Source organism: Mizuhopecten yessoensis, unplaced genomic scaffold, assembly GCF_002113885.1.
Source record: "Mizuhopecten yessoensis strain PY_sf001 unplaced genomic scaffold, ASM211388v2 scaffold716065, whole genome shotgun sequence".
Lineage (NCBI taxonomy): Eukaryota > Metazoa > Mollusca > Bivalvia > Pectinida > Pectinidae > Mizuhopecten > Mizuhopecten yessoensis.
Genome location: NW_018479930.1, coordinates 101,359 through 120,785, shown reverse-complemented (window position 1 = coordinate 120,785; position 19,427 = coordinate 101,359). Strand labels below are relative to the sequence as shown.

Genomic DNA, 19,427 nt, shown 5'->3' with positions numbered 1-19,427 from the left:
TACGGCACCCACAGTACCACATGTAAATGTGTGTACTGTCACACAGTCGATCTCCGCAGCATGACTGGCAGAACCGCACGTGTACACACTTGTACGGTTACACGTGCTAGACAGCATTTGATTTTTAATATTACTCGTATAATAAACAATTGATAAAAAAAAACCTTGTCAGCTTGATGATTTGTAGAATATTGAACATCAATCAAAACCATTTACACGCATGTCGTGGGACACAATGAACGTGTCTGGGACACAGTTCATACCGGGGACATGGTGTGCATGCCTGTGACACAAGGCACTGCCAGGGTACATACCGGGGACATGGTGTGCATTCCTGGTAAAACAAGGCGCTGCCAGGGTACGCACCGGGGTCATGGTGTGCATGCCTGTGACACAAGGCACGGCCAGGGTACATACCGGGGACATGGTGTGCATTCCTGGTAAAACAAGGCGCTGCCAGGGTACGGACCGGGGACATGGTGTGCATGCCTGTGACCCAAGGCACTGCCAGGGTACATACCGGGGACATGGTGTTCATGCCTGGTAAAACAAGGCGCTGCCAGGGTACGTTCCGGGGACATGGTGTGCATGCCTGTGACACAAGGCGCTGCCAGGGAACGCACCGGGGACATGGTGTGCATTCCTGGGAATCAAGGCACTGCCAGGGTACATACCGGGGACATGGTGTGCATGCCTGGGAAACAAGGCGCTGCCAGGGTACGCACCGGGGACATGGTGTGCATGCCTGGGAAACAAGGTACTCTTAAACTTGAAACTTGTCAGAGACTTGAGCCTGGGACACAGTGCACTGCCAGGGACTTGATACGTACATACTGGGGACATAGTATGCATGCCTGGGACATAATGTACTGCCAGGGATTTGATACGTACATACCTGGGACATAGTGTGCATGCCTGGGACATAATGTACTGCCAGGGATTTGATACGTACATACCGGGGACATAGTGTGCATGCCTGGTACATGATGCACTGCCAGAGTAATGCATCATTCTGATCATTTCAATTTTGAAGTTTACGCTAGCCTTGTCACATTTTATAAATTGATGACATGTTTAATAAACGATTGGTTGTAAGATTCCAAATATGAATAATTGATCAAATATTGAAAATAGATCAGCATCCAACTGCATTTCATGTGTATAGTAAACATTTAATCATCTCAATATAATCAAGCTTGTGTTTCCCCCCATCAAAACATAACGATTGACTGCAAAATAAACATGTAAGAATAACTAGATAAAACAAGAAGAGACTCGTTAAAATAAATACACACTTGGTTCGACTTTTTAAAATATACATATTGTACTTTAATTACGTTTTGAAAGTGTTTTTTTTTCTTAAACTGGAAAAATAACCAAAAGGATCTAAATATATTTCCGGTAATGAAATACTTCCGGAAATCAACTGAACCCTGTTGAAAAGATACATGCATATTGTTTACATGATATATACTATATATCGTTCAGTATCATAGTGTACATGAAGTTTGACAATATACTAAAAATAACAATGTTTGACAACGTCGAAATGCGTACGCTACTATAAACGGGCACCTGCCAAAATCAATTATGTCTCCGCCGGATTTTATTGTAAACAAAGTACAATTATATGTACTTCCGTAGTGCAATCATTGAGATTTAAACCCCACCTACACTACGCGTATGTGTACTACATTTAAAAGCTATAAAAATTCCTCTTCATTATCTATCTTTTTTTTTACGTCAGATCTTTAAACCTCATCGTCTCACCCAACCCTAGCAGTTCACGACATCTTACTACTCTCACGATGTGAAATTCTTTTTTAACCTACTAGATTAATGATATGAGTGCAGAAGATGCTATCTACCTTCCCGTTGCAAACAGCCATTGGGCTGTAGTCAGCTACAAGTCGATACTCTGGTCATCCTACAGGCGCGCGTCACGGATCATTGCGGACGCAAAGTTCATTCATAAGTAGACCTTTTTAGTGTAAACAAAAGATTGTGAGCTGTACTGTAATAAAACCACTCCAAAGTGGGCGTGACTAACGGGAGATGACTCAAATGACGTCACGTCGGTACAACTATACTTCCTACTGGAGGGTAAAATGACATTTTGATTCAGAACATGATGATTGACAGTCATGCGGGCAGCTTAGTACTCAACCGTACATCCCATTGGCTAGTTTTTGGTCGGGATAATTTACATGGGAAATATCAATGTACCTTGGTTCATCCCGCATGTTAAGAGACAATGAAACTATAATGACATTTTATAATAACATATTACATGTATAGGCACTGAAACAATTTTTCTTCGTACTTAGAAATCACTTGTAATATGACATATGTCCTGTGGTATATTTCAGCGCACTTGCAAAGGAATTATTCGATACGAAGTAGTTCGTGCTATAGGTGAAATAGCGTCGCCATATTGGTCAAAATATTACTACGCCATCTGATAATAATTCGTTATTTTGGAGTTTATGGACAACATGGACATTGAAATCAATTTTGTGTCTATCGGAAAGTATTTGGAATTAGTGTCTGACCTAAATTTGGATTAACATCGAAAATAAATCAAGTTTCTGGACTATTTTCAAACGCGTAGTACATTGCTCAAAAATGACTCTGTCGATATCGTTTCCTGTCTGGAATTGCAGGATGATTTTTAAGATTAAGAATTCCCAATTTATGATGTAGGGATGAAAAATGTCAGAAACGCCAGCGAAGGAGTAAGTATTCTCAATTCCAAATTATCTGTCCGGATTATATTCCAGGAATGTGAAATTTGGACATATCGTCTGCCGTGTATCGGGCTGGATACAGCGAACACGCAACATGGAGGCTTGCTTCGTTCATCATCTAAACATCTATTCATTTCAAATTGAGTGATAGTTTTAGACGATGGTAGTGGTCCTACCAATCATGGGGTATTTTAATGCGTATTTAATATGTTGTGTATGAAGCATAATATTGCTTGGAACATGTGTATTCATATGATGTGTATTGCAAGTTCCTGACAGCTTGCATTGATGTGAAAATGTTCATTCATAAATAGCCATGAATGGCTCGTACAGTGTTGAAGTAGGCCTGTCCGGTTTCATGCTCAAATCGTAAGGTTGACTGTTTTTCTCTGTAAATCTATTTCATTTTATAAGAATAATGTTTGAAGTTGGTGTTTATTTGGTTGTTTCTGTATTATGTACACATTTATTGACGAATGTGTTGAATATAGTGATGACCTAATTCTGTAATTCTGGCACAGAAAGTCAAAGCCCTGCCTTTATTGTAGTGACCTGCTCATTTGACCAAGAGTTGGGGGTATGTAAATATGTATTTCAACATGGACATTGTTAATATTATATTGACTACTTAAAATCATTTGTAGATTAAGCTCAATTATGATTTACTAGTAAAGATCTACCTGCAAAGTATATATAATACTTTCAATGTATTAGCTTAGTTTGATAATGAATTAATTAAAGCAAAATATACTATTTAAATTTGGCTTCTAGACCATGCAGCATTAACAGCGGTGACACAAAAATGTATGATGCATAAACACTGATACATATGTAAGGCTAGTAAAACTAGGTATGACTAGTACATCCAAGCTGATTTAAAATGTTAAGATTGGCTACAGGTTTTTTAAAACAAATAAAGGAAATAAAAGCAGCGTTGTATATATAAATATGAGCAATCAACATGATGTCATAAGGATGGGGCTTACAAGATTTCTCCCTTATTCTAGTGTGCAGTATATATATATGCATCTAGTATATGAATTAACACCCAAAAACTATCTAAGCATATGTTTTTCTGTGTAAACAAGATAAATTGAGAGTTACGAAGAAGGAGAGTAAATTAATATTCATTTTTTATGGTATAATATAGTCATTTGATTTGTTGCTGAAGAAATAGAAATTTCAGCAGTAAAATACTTATGGTCTTTTCATTGATAAGGGGACTGGAGTCTTTATTGTCGACATCGAGTACACTCAAACTGACCGTATCTGGACAATTGGTTTGTGAACAGAACACAAATCCCCTTTTTGACTATTAATTAACAATAGTCTGTTGGTTTAAGAATTGAATCTTTATTTTGATTGATATAAATAAATTAGAAGAAAGCTGTAAAAACTGATCGACTTTAGCTTGTTCAAACCAAAATTGTGTTCCCTCTAAATGGTTGTTGATTCCAAAAGTAGACTTTCAACAGATTTATATAAAATTTCTAGTCATAATTAAAATGAAATTTTGCTGTAGGTTGATGTATTTTGATGAATTTTGAACCAGCAGAATTATATTTGTCTACTTTCCACACTGTAGTGTTTCTTTATAATTTAGAGTCTTCGATCTAGGTGATCCTGCTATAAATATGAGATCAAATACCTAAGTATTATATGGAGCGTAGTCCGGTGTCCTCAAATGTCATTAGCAGAGGTTAAAAACTTGTTTGTCCTTCCTTGGTCCAAAACTTTTCCAGTCCAGAAAGCGTCAGTCCTCTCAAGTTAACTAATAGTATTAGTCAAAAGTGAACACTATGTGCTAAATTAGAATAATCATTTTTATCAAAATAAGCACTAATAATAGTGTGCTTCAGTGAAAGTGGGTCTCGCTCCTTGGACTTGGAATGTTTAGCCCTTGCATTACTAGTATGACCAAACATTTCAAATCAATTATTGGTTGCTGGACTAGATCAAGTTGAAAACACTATTGCCCCCAAAAGTTGATTCACATTTATCTTTTTCTTTTCGCACTGAAAAATTGTTTCCGTTGATGATCATTGTGTGTATCTGATCTCCGATACTGCATGGGACCTACAGAATAAGACCAAATTTTAATATTATTTTACGGTTAGCAAAACAAAACTGCAGAAAATGATCTAGACATAAAAATTTCACAACTTTAACTGTTCTTTCTTACCTTAAAATCACATGTCGGCTCACCACATATACACGACAATAAAATCATTGTGAATGATGTCCATCAAACTTTTGGTTTAGGATGATTTTTACATGCATTTAAAATGTAAACATTGCATAACAAACAAACATGTTGTGGTACAAAGTTTTACTGTAGCACAGCATTTGAAATTTTTGTAGATTTCAGCTTTAATTTTGTACAATAATAAGACCACGTATGACATATTCTTAATGAAAATTTGAGCACACACTAACACATTATATAACTAAATTAACACTTTCTTCATTTTCAATGTGTTCCCTACTGAACAACTAAGCAAATACCATTTCCATGATCGAGTTTGACCACTTTGAACTTTGGGAAATTCCCTGTCAAATGTATGTATAATAAAGATACATATTTGTACCTGATAGTGCTATGTGATGATTTTGAAAACAAGATGTTATTGTCCGACACCTTACCACAACATTACATCCACAAATCTTCTGTGGTATTAAAATGATTAGGATTTGCATTATATAGATGAAACATAATGTTACTGCATCCTCTCTAGTTGGATTATATTAAACGTACTGACAACATAATCAGTGTAAAGTGCAGGATTTGTTGCATAAAAGAATACCCACTCATAGAAAAATGTTCATTACTGCATCAGATTGCAGTCCATGCATACATGAAGAATTGGTCATGGAGTGATTGTACTAGAATGAAATGTGAAACAAATTAGAACAGTTTAACTGTTAGGTTTTAAAAATTGGCTGTTGACAACACTCAAGTTAAGCATTAGAAAATTGATACATTCCAAATCACATGACATGATTTTCTTAAAAGAGTGATCAGCAGAATATGTTGGCTTTCCAAAAATATCTTGCAAAGGCGAACATTTTAAATACATACATGTATGCATGTTTAAATAAATAAGGTAAATACATGGGAGGTATTATACGGATGAAAATTTAGAAGCATTACAAATTAAGAACAAGAGCATTGTAGACAACACAGGGGCAGATCCGGGAATTTTGAAAGGAGGGGTCTGTGTATATTCCCTGAGACTGAGGGACCAAAGACTCGTGTACAAGCGCTGTAGATGATAAATCATGGTAAAAGCAGGGAGGACCTCTGATCATCATAGAGAAGTGCATAGAGAAAAAAAAAATGTATAATGTTGGAGTAGTAAAAAAAAATTGGATCATGCTTACAGAGTAAGACAAAAAAAAATCTGAAGTGATAAGAAAAGTAGATTTTTAAGTGAAATTTTGTTTCTGACTCATAAATAAATTTGTGTCTAAACTAAGAAGGGGTCCAGACCCCCTTGATCCACCTGTGTAACATAGGTATACGGAAATATAAAAGCACATTTCTGACCATCTCATTCTGTATATCAGAACTTTTGTAGTTCATGCATCCTGCTATGAAACACTTTCAATATACATATGTATGAAATCTCATGTGATAAGTAATGCATTTGTAATATGTACTGTAAAATCATGTTTGGAAACAAAAGTAACACTTAGAAATATCTTAATACAAAAGAATGAATCTTGTAGAAGAGCTTGAGGAATCATTTGTTTGAAAAATCAAATCACTAATAATATAATTCTGTTTACTGACTCTGCTCAATGTCTAAAGTAGGCATTACTACAGTTATTGGAATACTGGTCGTACACAAACTAAGATATATGTTGTTTGCATGGACTTGTGGAAATGTAAGTGAAAGTTTATGAGAATAAAGATAATAGAAACGAAATTACTATTTGAAATTAAATACAGTTCATAATCATAAATCTGGATGTAAAAATTACCCAATTCAAACTGAGGATTTCAATGATAAAAAAGTCTACTGGTAGTGGTATATTAATTGGGCATTGTGGTTACCATGAAGACAAAATGTTAATCATCTTAAAACTTTTTTCAAACTGGGAAAAAAATAAAGATGAATAAAAGTAGCCGAAACCCAGGACACCTCCATTGCCAATTCTATTCTTCACCAATTTTGCTTTCCATGAATTGTAATTAAGAGCTGGTATTGAAATGAAGCATGACTGCCTTGTCAATTCTTTAGGGTGCCTTATCTTCTATAAACAAGGGAGAATACCCTAAGTCCTATAAACCAGTTCTGAAGTGGAATTACAACTTGTACAGTGGTACCTTTTATCTCAAATCATCTTTTGTCTTAAAGCTTGGTGACACAGGCTGTAAAAAGAAATCCCTAATTTCAACAAGAACCCTATTAAGTTGGTTGCTGTTAAGGGTGAACTTTTTTAGGGAGATAAGCTTGTACCAACTTTCCAATAGATTTATGATGGCTATAAACAAAGCTACCATGTGGCCTTTTATGAACTTACTGCATTGGTTGGCCTCAAACATTTAATGAAAACTAAAAGTACAAAAAGTAGACTGAATGAAAAGCAATCTTTTGAGAGATATTGGGAACATGGACGAAATCAAGATGACACTGAAAGATTGTTGTACATTAAGGTGCCATTTCACTTATATTAGGATCTATGTTTGATTGCATTTGAGGGGTGAAATAAACTTTGAAATAACAATTTTTATAAGCAATTCTTCATATGTACTGGGCAGGACTACACAAAATTGAAGTAATATGAAGTTATAAAATTGTCTACAAAAATAATGTATAATACAGGGAGTCTTTCTGATATGTATATATACAGGGAGTTAATATGATGAATGGAGCTGATATATATGAGGGACTAATGCCATATACCAACCAGTATACAGGAAGTAAAACAATGCAAGGAACCGATGCATTACATTGAGCCGATGTAACACAATGAGGCAATGTAATTACATTGAGCCGATGTAATACAATAAGCCGATGTAATACAATGAGGTGAAGTAATACAATGAGCCGATGTAACACAATGAGGCAATGTAATACAATAAGCCGATGTAATACAATGAGGTAAAGTAATACAATGAGCCGATGTAACACAATGAGGCAATGTAATACAATGAGTCGATGTAATACAATGAGGCAAAGTAATACAATGGGGCAATGTTATACAGTGAGTCGATGTAATACATTGAGCCGATGTAACAATGAGCCGATGTAATACAATGAGTCAAAGTAATACGATGAGCCAATGTAATACAATGAGCCGATGTAATACAATAAGCCGATGTAACACAATAAGCCGATGTAATACATTGAGCTGGTGTAACACAATGAGCCGATGTAATACAATGAGCCGATGTAACGCAATGAGCTGATGTAATACATTGAGCTGATGTAATACAATGAGCCGATGTAATGCAATGAGCCAATGTAATACATTGAGCCGATGTAATACAATGAGCCGATGTAATACATTGAGCTGGTGTAATACAATGAGCCGATGTAATGCAATGAGCCGATGTAATGCAATGAGCCGATGTAATACATTGAGCCGATATAACACAATGAGCCGATGTAATACATTGAGCTGATGTAACACAATGAGCCGATGTAATACAAGAGCCAATATCACAGGAAACTGAGATAATAGAGTCAGCTTATATTCAGTAATAGGGCTGGTCTTTTCAAATATGGGTCCTGTCCAGGTGAAAGATTGAATACAGAGACATGTGATAAGAAAAAACCTGAAGAAAAATGGGGTCCTTTCTGCAAATTCTTGCTTCATACAAAAACAGGGTAAACACCACCACTGTGATATAATTCAGGAAGCCAATTTTAAATATCAAGAGGGATGCAATATGATGCTAGCATCCAATTTAAATGTGTATTGCAGTACACACTATTCACAGACCGGCGATATTTTCATATCGTTTCAGCGTCAAAAATCATTGCATCTTGCTGTATTCCATGTATTTGTATATATATCATTGCATAATGTTATTTCTCACCTGTGGATACAAATTTTACATGCAAATCTGGCCTGCCGTGCTCAGGTGCATTGCAGAAGGTGCATCATGTTATTAAACGTTATCTTCTCACCAATGTTCTTATCACAGCAAAATTTACATTTAAGGTGGGTTTTTGGGGAAAGCTGTAGAGGAAAAAATATCATTGAGTTCTAAAAATAAAACATCAGATAGATTTTACAGTTAGTTCAAGCTGAGGACGATAATATAATTACAAGTAAGTAGTGGTCTGTATGCTATTAGACATGTGCGTACATCAATCAGATGTGTTCATGAGATTTGAAAATCTTTGAAACGTAATTATGTTTATGTAATATACAAAACTCGATATCTTAAAAATGAATTTTTTGTTGGTTTTTGTAAAATTTTCACACCATAATTTGCCTGGAATATCGATACCAATTAAAAGGGTTTGACATATTATGCTCATTTATTATGAGTGCAAGTGGTTCTTTTTTAAATGGAAATTATTGCACAATTCTCAAAATTCTTATTGCTCTAGATGTCTTGGTAAAACTCAAAAACACATGTTTTGCTACCTCTAAAACGGGAAGTGATAACCTTGCAAAACTGTGTCAAGGACTGAATACTTCTGCATTGGCATAAACTGAATCAAGTGAATACAAACTTCAGTGAAACTTAACATAATCAGCCTAGATAGTATAGTGTCCAGAGCTCTCACAAGTTATCTAGGATGTTGTGTGGTTTACTGTACTGTTTGTTAGTACACCGGGTCACAGTTTGGATGACTTGGGAGTAATCCTGAAGGTTGAACGCACCTACATAACAGCTGAGTTTGGCAGTGTGTACAGCCAGATGTGAACTAGACTATAGACCATGCTGTAAATACCTTACCACATAATCAATGAATATTGATAACTCTCACCTACACCAGTTTGTAAGCATCTCTTGCACCATTGACTCGTACTGGCGGTGCAACATCCATATATACACTGGTTTTCAGTGGTTGATTACTTACAAGTTAGATAACAATCTGAATCAATTTGTTATTAATTGTGGTTCAATATATATGCCGATTCAAACACATAAATTGTGATACAATCAATATAGACAATTTAATTTGTGGTTGTATAGGTATTCTGATATTGTATTTGAATATGAGTTTTCTGTGCACAGTAGCTAGCTATAGGTTGGTGTTCTGCCCTTAGGTACAGCTGCTCATTTCTATCTGGTATGTACTGTACTTGGGCTAATACAAGAGGCCACTTCCCTACAGCTCACAGAAGATGAACTTGAGGGGAGCTACTGACACCGGAAGCCCATACTTTTCATCCGTAAAGAAGTTTATATCATACAAATGAAGGTTTTCTTATGAATCATGGACATTTAATGACAGGATATGTCTAATGCTGTAATCAAACTGACAACTGTTGTCATTTGGTCATTATGTTCGTATACATTTAAATGTGTAAAAACAGTAATTAAATGATATGATGTTGGGTCACAGTTAAGTTTATGACAAGAGGTCTTTCCCTGCATTACATTTCTAAAGGAATATGGAGACATCCAGTTGTTTTCCTTCATTGTGGTAGTGCTGTCCTGATGGAAGCTGATGGCATGTACCAGGTACATCCTTCGAGTAGACCATAAATTAGGTCTGAATAAGACACAGTTGTACATGGGGAATACATGGGGAATACAACACCTATTTTAGTTACGTTTGGGTTGACACATTCAAATTGTTCCCACCAAATACAGAAAGCTTGTCATTTCCATTATGACGCCTTATCATGTTGATCAGGGGTGTCCTGAGTCTGACACTTGAGTTGTCATTGGCGGCCAGGGATCCCTCTGAATGTTACACACTAGTTCTCCGTGGCAGAAATCACGGGCACAAAAGACTTCCGGTTGGTCTATACCACTTGTGTCTGGTGTCACCTACTGGTTCCTCCCATGGCTTACGTATACATTCGTCAAGACATTACAGCTTACGCATAGGTTTTCCTCAGTATTGAAGATAATTATTTGTACAGTTTCAGTTAAAATGTTCCAATAGATAGACTCTGTTACATTAGATTATATACTGATGCATACAAAGAAAATAATCTGCATTAAGTGTGATACATATCAAAACTTTCTATTATACATAAGTAAAAAAAACAAATTTGCAAATTTCAAAAAATCTAAGCAGGGTCCAAGGTTTAGGGTAGGGGGCACACAAGTTTACCTAGCAGGGTCCAAGGTTTAGGGTAGGGGGCACACAATTTTTGCTGAAAAGAGGACAAAAATATGGGTTAAATGTCAGGTAAAGCTTTGTGTTGTTTCTTAGGAAATTATTTACTAGACTGTCAGATTTTTGTTGTTTGATTTTACCTTTCCTATATAAACATTACAAATGCCATTTTAAAGACACAAGAATATATATAGTCCCTGCGTCTGGGAGGCCCAGACAAAGTTACAAAGATTTCACTGGGCACAATATTCTGCTGAATAGTTAAAATGATATTTGTTTAGAATAATAATGTAATCATAATAACGGTAGTTTTGTTTATGTGTTGACAAGGTTGAAGAGTCAGTCATTTACAACCGTATCAATTTATGAAAATTAGAACTAATATTGGCACGTAATCTAATTATCTTTCTGGAGCATCAGAGTGATATCTTTCGATAAGCATAAAGATGTTCACATGATTAACAACAATTCACGTCTAGAAGTGAAAGCTACCGTATGGGTATACAGAACTATGTATTTGGTGTCACTTAGGGGCAGGACATGCATGCTCAAGTTGAACAGGAAGTGTTATAGGGGGTCAGAGTACTGGCTCCTTCAGGGGCCCCAGATCTCTTCTGTTGCATAGGACAAAGGTCTACTGGGGCAATTAGGCTATCTAATACGAGGTTCAACACAAGTTTGTACAATGTACTGTTACAATCCAATAAGTGATGTTTGTGTACTGATGCCAAGTGTACAAGAACAGTATATCAAAATAAGAAATATCTTTAAAAAAAGTTAAGAGAGCAGATTTTTCATGTATTTGGTTTAAGTGTACTGGTAAGTGTGAAATACACAAATAGATAAAGAGACATTACTGAAATTAATCATTGCTAGTAAACAAACAGATATCACATGTTATGATCTTGTATTATTCCTCCTATTAAAATATTGACTGGAATGCTGTGTACATGTTAATATATGTGATGTCACTTGTGCTTGTAGTATACAGACATTAATCAATCTTTGGCGATACCATGTATTACACTAAAGATGCTGCTTTGAGTAAACAGCCTATGTTAACATACATGTACAAAACGTGTGGTTCTGTCACCATTTTTAGACGTCCATACCAGATACAACAAACGACACATTTATTCTCATCTGAAGTACCAAATTGTTGACAAATCCAAGAAGCAACCCAGATTCATTTTGCACTGTATGCGTCAAATGACACAATGAAGCCAAAAGTGATATATCTAATGGCTCTGCGTTTATTTCATCACTATGGTGGGAGTTCTGAAGCTGCCCAACACTTAAACATGTGTTGGTTTGTGATTATCTCATAATCACATACTTACAGAACTTAGCAACAGTATTAGGATTGAAGTATTATTTTAAAGAAGTTATTGGCAAAAAAATCATAAATTGGTATGCTAACTATTTCATCATAACTTCGATGTTGCTTACCAAAAGAAATAGTTTCAAGAATGTTTATTAATTTTGACAAAAGCACTTCCCAAACTTGATTGATATTGGCCCAGGTATTTTTGCAGGGTTCTACAGGCAAGTCCTGCACATATTTTAATGTTTTGATTGAGTCCCATTATTTAAATATAGAGTGCACTTATGTGGGTGCCTAAAGGGTCCAGAACTCTAATTTCTGAGTCCCAAAAATCATTGACTGTTACGTACCATGTTATATGTTGTAGAAATTTCATTATCTCAGTCAATCTTATCATGATGAGCGACATACATGTGTATTTCCTACCAGCATGATGACATTTTCAGGGTCGACTCAATAACATAACATCATCCAAATAAATACTGCCAGTGTCACATGTACAATCTGGAGCATTGAACTGTATACTACATTAAGTGCATAGCCTGCTTACCATTGTGAACTGTAGGTGATATTGTACTAGAATGACTCAGATAGAGACCATACAGCTGCTACTATACTTTGTAGTCAGCAATACAAACATTGCTTAAGCACGAACAGAAAAAAGACACGTTATTTTAGAAGGTGTGAATGTTGCATACAATTTCCTGTCATCTTTGTGACCCTACCGATCAACGTGTCGGGGCCCAACAAGACAGTGTTAAAGTTGTGTATGCTCGCCTTCTGTGTCACAAAATGCCTATAAATTTGCTCTTTCATCTTTTGTTCCTAGGTCAATAACGTTTTGATATATTTAAGGTCAATAAACTACATGATTAATTTACCTGATATTGTACTCCGCGTTGGTAAACAAAATAGGTTGAAGTTGTTATTATCTATTTTGTTTTTATACACAGAAAGGTCAAGAATACAGATATTTTAGTTTTTACTACTAATATGTATGATATAAAAATTCTGAAATATATGATAAACTGTTTTAAGTTAGAGAATTCATGTTTTTGTGGTAGCTGAATTTTAATGGTTGTTTTTTGTTTTTCAGTGAGGAGTTTCTTGTGCGTGTACAGGCACAAGTTATGACCAGGGATGATTCAAGTGGGGGTTGGGTGCCAATGGGAGGGGGTGGGCTAAGCAATGTGGGTCTACGGAGACTGGTGAAGACAAATGGTGAAGACCACACTAGGAATGAATATTTAATACTGGGAGAAAGACTAGCAGACAAATCAGTAAGTATTCAATACATTTTGGAATCCTTCTTCAAATTACTTCTTAATACACAAACAACATGTACTAGAAATATCCCACAAGACAAGACAATAGTTGAAATATTTACACTGCACTTGGTATGAACATTGTCACATTACAGTTTGTGCCAGTATTTCATACACATTCTAAAAAAACCTGAAATTTAACCATAATTTCATCAAATGATGATAAATGGACATAGCTGGACATGTACAGTGGATAGAAAATTATGTAGACGTTTTTCTATGGGGAAAAAACCCTGGTAGATGGTTGCACCAAGCATTTCCATACATGGCGATCATGAGTGGACCCTTATAACAATGTCAAGTTGTTAATCTTTACACTAGTCTTACTTAAAGTATCGTTTTATACAGTTGCCAAGTCTAACAAATATTTAACAAAACAGGATCAGTCTCTTGAATAATGAAACAAGACTTGTCTGCCCCACAAGTCCTTATAACTTCTAAATGCTGGTTTTCTGGACTACATCTGGCAATGTAAGGTGGGTTGCCTTCGGGATGTTGGAGATCCAAATTCCCTGGTATAGGTATATATGATTTGTTCCACAGGATTGCAGTGACTAGACTGTATGGTGCATAAAGTTCACAGATCTATAGATATATACTACTATAGGAACAATATTGGTGGACAAATACCTCTCTGTGAGCAAATAATTCATGTACAGGTATATGGACTCTAAGTGAAATGTTAAAATTTTGATCAGGTCTGTGTACAGATAAGGCTAAAATGGTAGGAAATGTGAGACGTGAAGAACTGCTACAACAAAGTCCTGGCACTAGCTGTTGGGTACTTCGTGGAGCTTGACGGATCTGATCGCCACCCACGCACAAACACCGGACAAAACTGTATCAATTATACATTGGCCCATGAATATTTCATTATCACAGATAAAACCCAACAATAATTTCAATTGAATTTTAAATGCAAACAAGCACTCCTGGGCGAGTCTTAATATATAGACTGATACGTATACGCTGAGGGCAGTCTTCAGTACTTAATTTTGTGTATTTCAATCGGCTAACCCCTAAGTTAGGTGAACAGAACATGATGTGTTATGAAATAACAAATTCACTGTATGGCCTGGGAACACCAGTATTTAACATCTTGGCATCTTTAACAATTTTAGCACTAAATCAAAGTACAGTATACTAGTGTCCTAATTAAGTAATTTTACTGTCTATATGTATTGATTACATCATATTATATGTACCTGAGGACATCATACAACTGTCTTTAGTGTAACATGTTTCTTATACTCTTGCATATTTTAATGTCTATGTTTTACCTGAGATGGTCACACCTGCAAACATCATGAATGTACTGTAATATAATATGAAAAAGGTGTGTTTGTAAATCTCCAATATGAACTATATGTATAACGAACTTATCCACGCCAAGTTGTCAAGTATGCCCCAACTTTTGTTACATGTGAATAAAAGAGAGGCTGAAAAGTGAATGAATACAGTTTTATGTTCATCTAGCTATACAGGGGAAAATACACACAATGTACGTACCCATAAACACTGGCAACATCTGGCTGAATGGGATAGTACAAAAGTACTTGTGCCCTTCCCCAGTACAATCTATAAGTTTATATTTAGTCTACATGTGATGAAAGGATGCTGGTGTGTTGGGTGCTAACAAATGAAGCTCTGTTGCCCACTACATAAAGAAATCCCCATAATTATGATATTTAAAAAAAAGATATTTTTTTTTATTAAGAATATATTTGTTACCTTACTGAAAAATGCACTGCCTTTCCGAAAAGAGATTGATTCTGAAATATATCATTTAGAGTATTTTGTAAGGACTTGAGTAAACTCACTTTGCATATGGTGAATCATTTGAAGGGATAGATTGAGGTACATGTACACTTGAATTGTGAACATAAAAGAAAACAAAATCAGATACAAATGACAAGTACAATATGTAAGGTTTATGACTAATAAAAGAATTACATACATGGTTATACTATTAAACCTATTTTTGTATTGCTATTTGACCTTACTGTCCTATCAATAGAGTAATCTAGCATTACACCTAGAGGCAGCATCTGAAACAGATGAAACACTGTGTGCATCATAGTATAGTGAAACATCAAGTCAAATCTGATGTTGGACATTACTAGGCACAATGTTGATGTGGGCGTAGAGTTGGATGGACTTCTTCAGTAAGCTCTCCACTACTGGGTCATGGGTTGGAGGCCTGCGTGGGGTAGTCACCAGGTACTGGTAATAGGTTGATGCTTTCTCTCTGAGTACTTCGTACTTCCTCCATCACAAAATCCTTGCAATTGCATGTCCTTAATTGACCCAACCTGTTAATAGGACATAAATAAAACATGTACAAACCAAATTACTGTAGTAAACAGTATTCTCAATAAGTTTTAAAATGGGTGGTTGACTTAAAAAGAATTGCCGGTTGAAGGTTCACAATCTAAAAGTATTGTTGACCTAAACAAGAAATTGTGTAAGTAAACTACAGGTTTATTCTATAATCTGAAATGTATTTTTCAGGTGGTGCTGGACTGTATACTAAAACGAGATATTCGTTATACAAAAGCCAACCCTAAATTTCACCACTGGCAGACTGATGACAAGAGGTTTGGTTTGACATTTGAGAGGTCTGACGACGCCAAGGCGTTTGACCGGGGAATTCGGCGTGCAGTTGCTGATCTAGTGGACGGTAAGCTACTCCTGGTTGTGATCCTGAACACACTGTTTTATGTCCCGCTGTTGTGTGCTTGTACTTTTCTGTTGTTTAATACATTTTCAATATAATGATTTCTTTGGCTATCTTTACCTGTTAATGATCTTGTATTCAACAATCACCATACATGTCCCTATCAAATTAAGTCCATTTAAACTTACCGGTAATATGTCCCTCTCTATTGATCTAACACATGACATTATTCACCATATAAAGTCCTTAACTCATGAATTGGATGAAATTGACTTGCAGTTGCTCCTTTCTGAAAATTCTGAAAGTTCACGGAATTTGGTGAAAGGATGGAAGGGCTGTTGTCAAAATTTATTACTGAATTTAATTATTTCATTAACCCATAATTAATGCAGATATATAGGTCTCACACAGACAACATATATTATGTTAATCTCCCGAATGACTCAGGATAGATATTCATACATGTAATTCATCTCACAAATATATATAAGGTAACACAATGTTATAATATATGTAACAGGGGGACAGGAATGTATGCTCTTTACATGTATTATAGATGTAACCAATGTTGTTTACATGTACTCGAGATCTAACCAATGTTGTTTACATGTACTCGAGATCTAACTAATGTTGTTTACATGTACTCGAGATCTAACCAATGTTGTTTACATGTACTCGAGATCTAACTAATGTTGTTTACATGTACTCGAGATCTTACCAATGTTGTTTACATGTACTTGAGATCTAACTGATGTTGTTTACATGTACTCGAGATCTAACCAATGTTGTTTACATGTACTCGAGATCTAACCAATGTTGTTTACATGTACTCGAGATCTAACTGATGTTGTTTACATGTACTCGAGATCTAACTGATGTTGTTTACATGTACTCGAGATCTAACTGATGTTGTTTACATGTACTCGAGATCTAACCAATGTTGTTTACATGTACTCGAGATCTAACCAATGTTGTTTACATGTACTCGAGATCTAACTAGCAATGTTTCATTCCCAGTTTAATGATAAAATTAACATAACTAAAGAAAGGTTATCATATGGTACCAAGAATTAAATCCACAAACAGTCCATACCTTAAAAATCTCAACATGGCTCTTTGCAGAAAGAAACCAGTAGATATCTCTGATGTGGGTTATCACCAGTATACATATCTCTGATGTGGGTTATCATCAGTATACATATCCCTGATGTGGGTTATCACCAGTATACATATCCCTGATGCAGGTTATCATCAGTATATATCTCTGATGTGGGTTATCACCAGTATATATCCCTGATGTGGGTTATCACCAGTATAAATCCCTGATGTGGGTTATCACCAGTATATATATCCCTGATGTGGGTTATCACCAGTATGTATATCCCTGATGTGGGTTATCACCAGTATATGTATTCCTGATGTGGGTTATCACCAGTATATATATTTCTGATGTGGGTTATCACCAGTATATATCCCCGATGTGGGTCATTACCAGTATGTACAGTCATCTGTGATGTGGGTTATTACCAATATTTCCCTGAAGTTGGTTATCACCAGTATATACCTCTGGTATGTGTCATCACCAGTTTATATTTCTTGATATGGGTTATCACCTCCGAGTAAAGATATTCCTTTAGGGTTAGGTCAAACAAAATGAATTCTTTTGTTTCTACCTTTGGCAAGAGGCAGTTTTAGAGTGATTGGGTAGGGAAAGCAAAACAAAACTTTTGCCTCAACACTAGCAGTAGGCGTTATCATTTATTCAGGAATATAGCCATTTTTTATGCTGTGTGAAGGTTATTGCAAAGTGTGGTTTTAGTATGGGGTTAGGTACCTGTAACGTGTGTGTTTAATATTTAATGGTACTTTGGGTTGATACTGGTGCAATACATTCCAATGGCTCTACATCAGATCCATGCATGCATAACTTACACCCACTGTACTGCTATAGTTAATAAATGTAATGCAGTTCATTAATACCATCTTAGATAACTCTGGGGCTGTGTTTGGGGTGTAATGTATGCGTGTGATGACATATAAAGGGTTAATCAACCCGTACCCACACACCCTAAATGGGCTAAATAGACCTATTCCCTAATGAAAATCTCTTTTTTCTTTTTAATTTGTCAGGATAAGAACCTATGTCATAGTTTGTCTAATTTTAGTTTTTATTTAGTTTCACTACTACCTAGAGTACATGATTTGTGTATCTAGGTGAACCTGCAGTGTCCTCCCTATTTTGAAGCTGATTACCGTTAATTGTTGCCTATAACATCTGGAGTAAGGTGGGGTGGGATTTTAAAGAAAGAAGGAAGGGATAGACAGTGATATTCCAAGATTTTATATTGAAATGTACAGCTGATGACAGTAAAGGAGCTGGCCACAAAAATGGCAGAGTACTTGTTGACAAATTGCCAGGTGCCAGCTCTTATTGACAGCACAGTACGAAATGGCTTAGGCCTAGCACGATAGGGCCAACTAGATATAGAGGAACTGGAACGATTGACTAAGTGTACAACCTGGCTTACAACAAAGAGTCACTAAATGTGCAAAGGGTCATTAGATGTACAACTAACATTGAGCCATGTACAGCAAGGAGTGATGAGGCATACAACAGGGAGTGACTAGGCAGGCACTAGGGAAATCCCCTCCTGTAGGATTGCCTCCATGTTTCCTGTAATGGTCCTGTACAGAAGCAGGTCTGGGTGTAAGCCTAGCTTGCCTTTCATCAGCCTTTCACCAGCCTTTCATAGCATGTCTCTTCATGTAGTGGGGTCCTCAGACCATTAAAAGCTTTTGTTTTTCCTTCGTGAGAACGGATCACATCCGGTTGTTGTTGTTGAATGGTACTGTACATACATCAAGTCATCCAGCATCTGTGTGCTACTACTACCGTAGACATGCTGATACAGCTATGGAAGAGTAGTGTACACTACAACTTTAATCTTATCACATTCTAGCCTATGTATTGAAATATTTTTACTCTGTTCACAGAATTACACACACAAATTGTTAAAATGATAAAGTAAGTGCATTTGTGTAAAGAATGAGTTAAAACTTTTTTATGGGTCATGTATTTCTTGGTAGAGAACT

The 19,427-nt window shown here is 36.0% G+C and overlaps 1 protein-coding gene across 2 annotated transcripts in view; it reads left to right on the top strand.

Moving 5' to 3' along the window:
• The first annotated feature begins 2,228 nt into the window (after positions 1-2,228).
• Positions 2,229-19,427, top strand: part of LOC110441624 (sprouty-related, EVH1 domain-containing protein 2-like) — a 31,003-nt gene continuing 13,804 nt past the window's right edge. For both annotated transcript variants that reach the window (XM_021484818.1, XM_021484817.1), the window contains exons 1-3: positions 2,229-2,735; positions 13,429-13,612; positions 16,169-16,337. In XM_021484818.1, the coding sequence (XP_021340493.1) occupies positions 2,713-2,735; positions 13,429-13,612; positions 16,169-16,337 (376 nt within the window). In that variant the 5' untranslated portion in view covers positions 2,229-2,712. The remainder of the gene's footprint in view (positions 2,736-13,428; positions 13,613-16,168; positions 16,338-19,427) is intronic.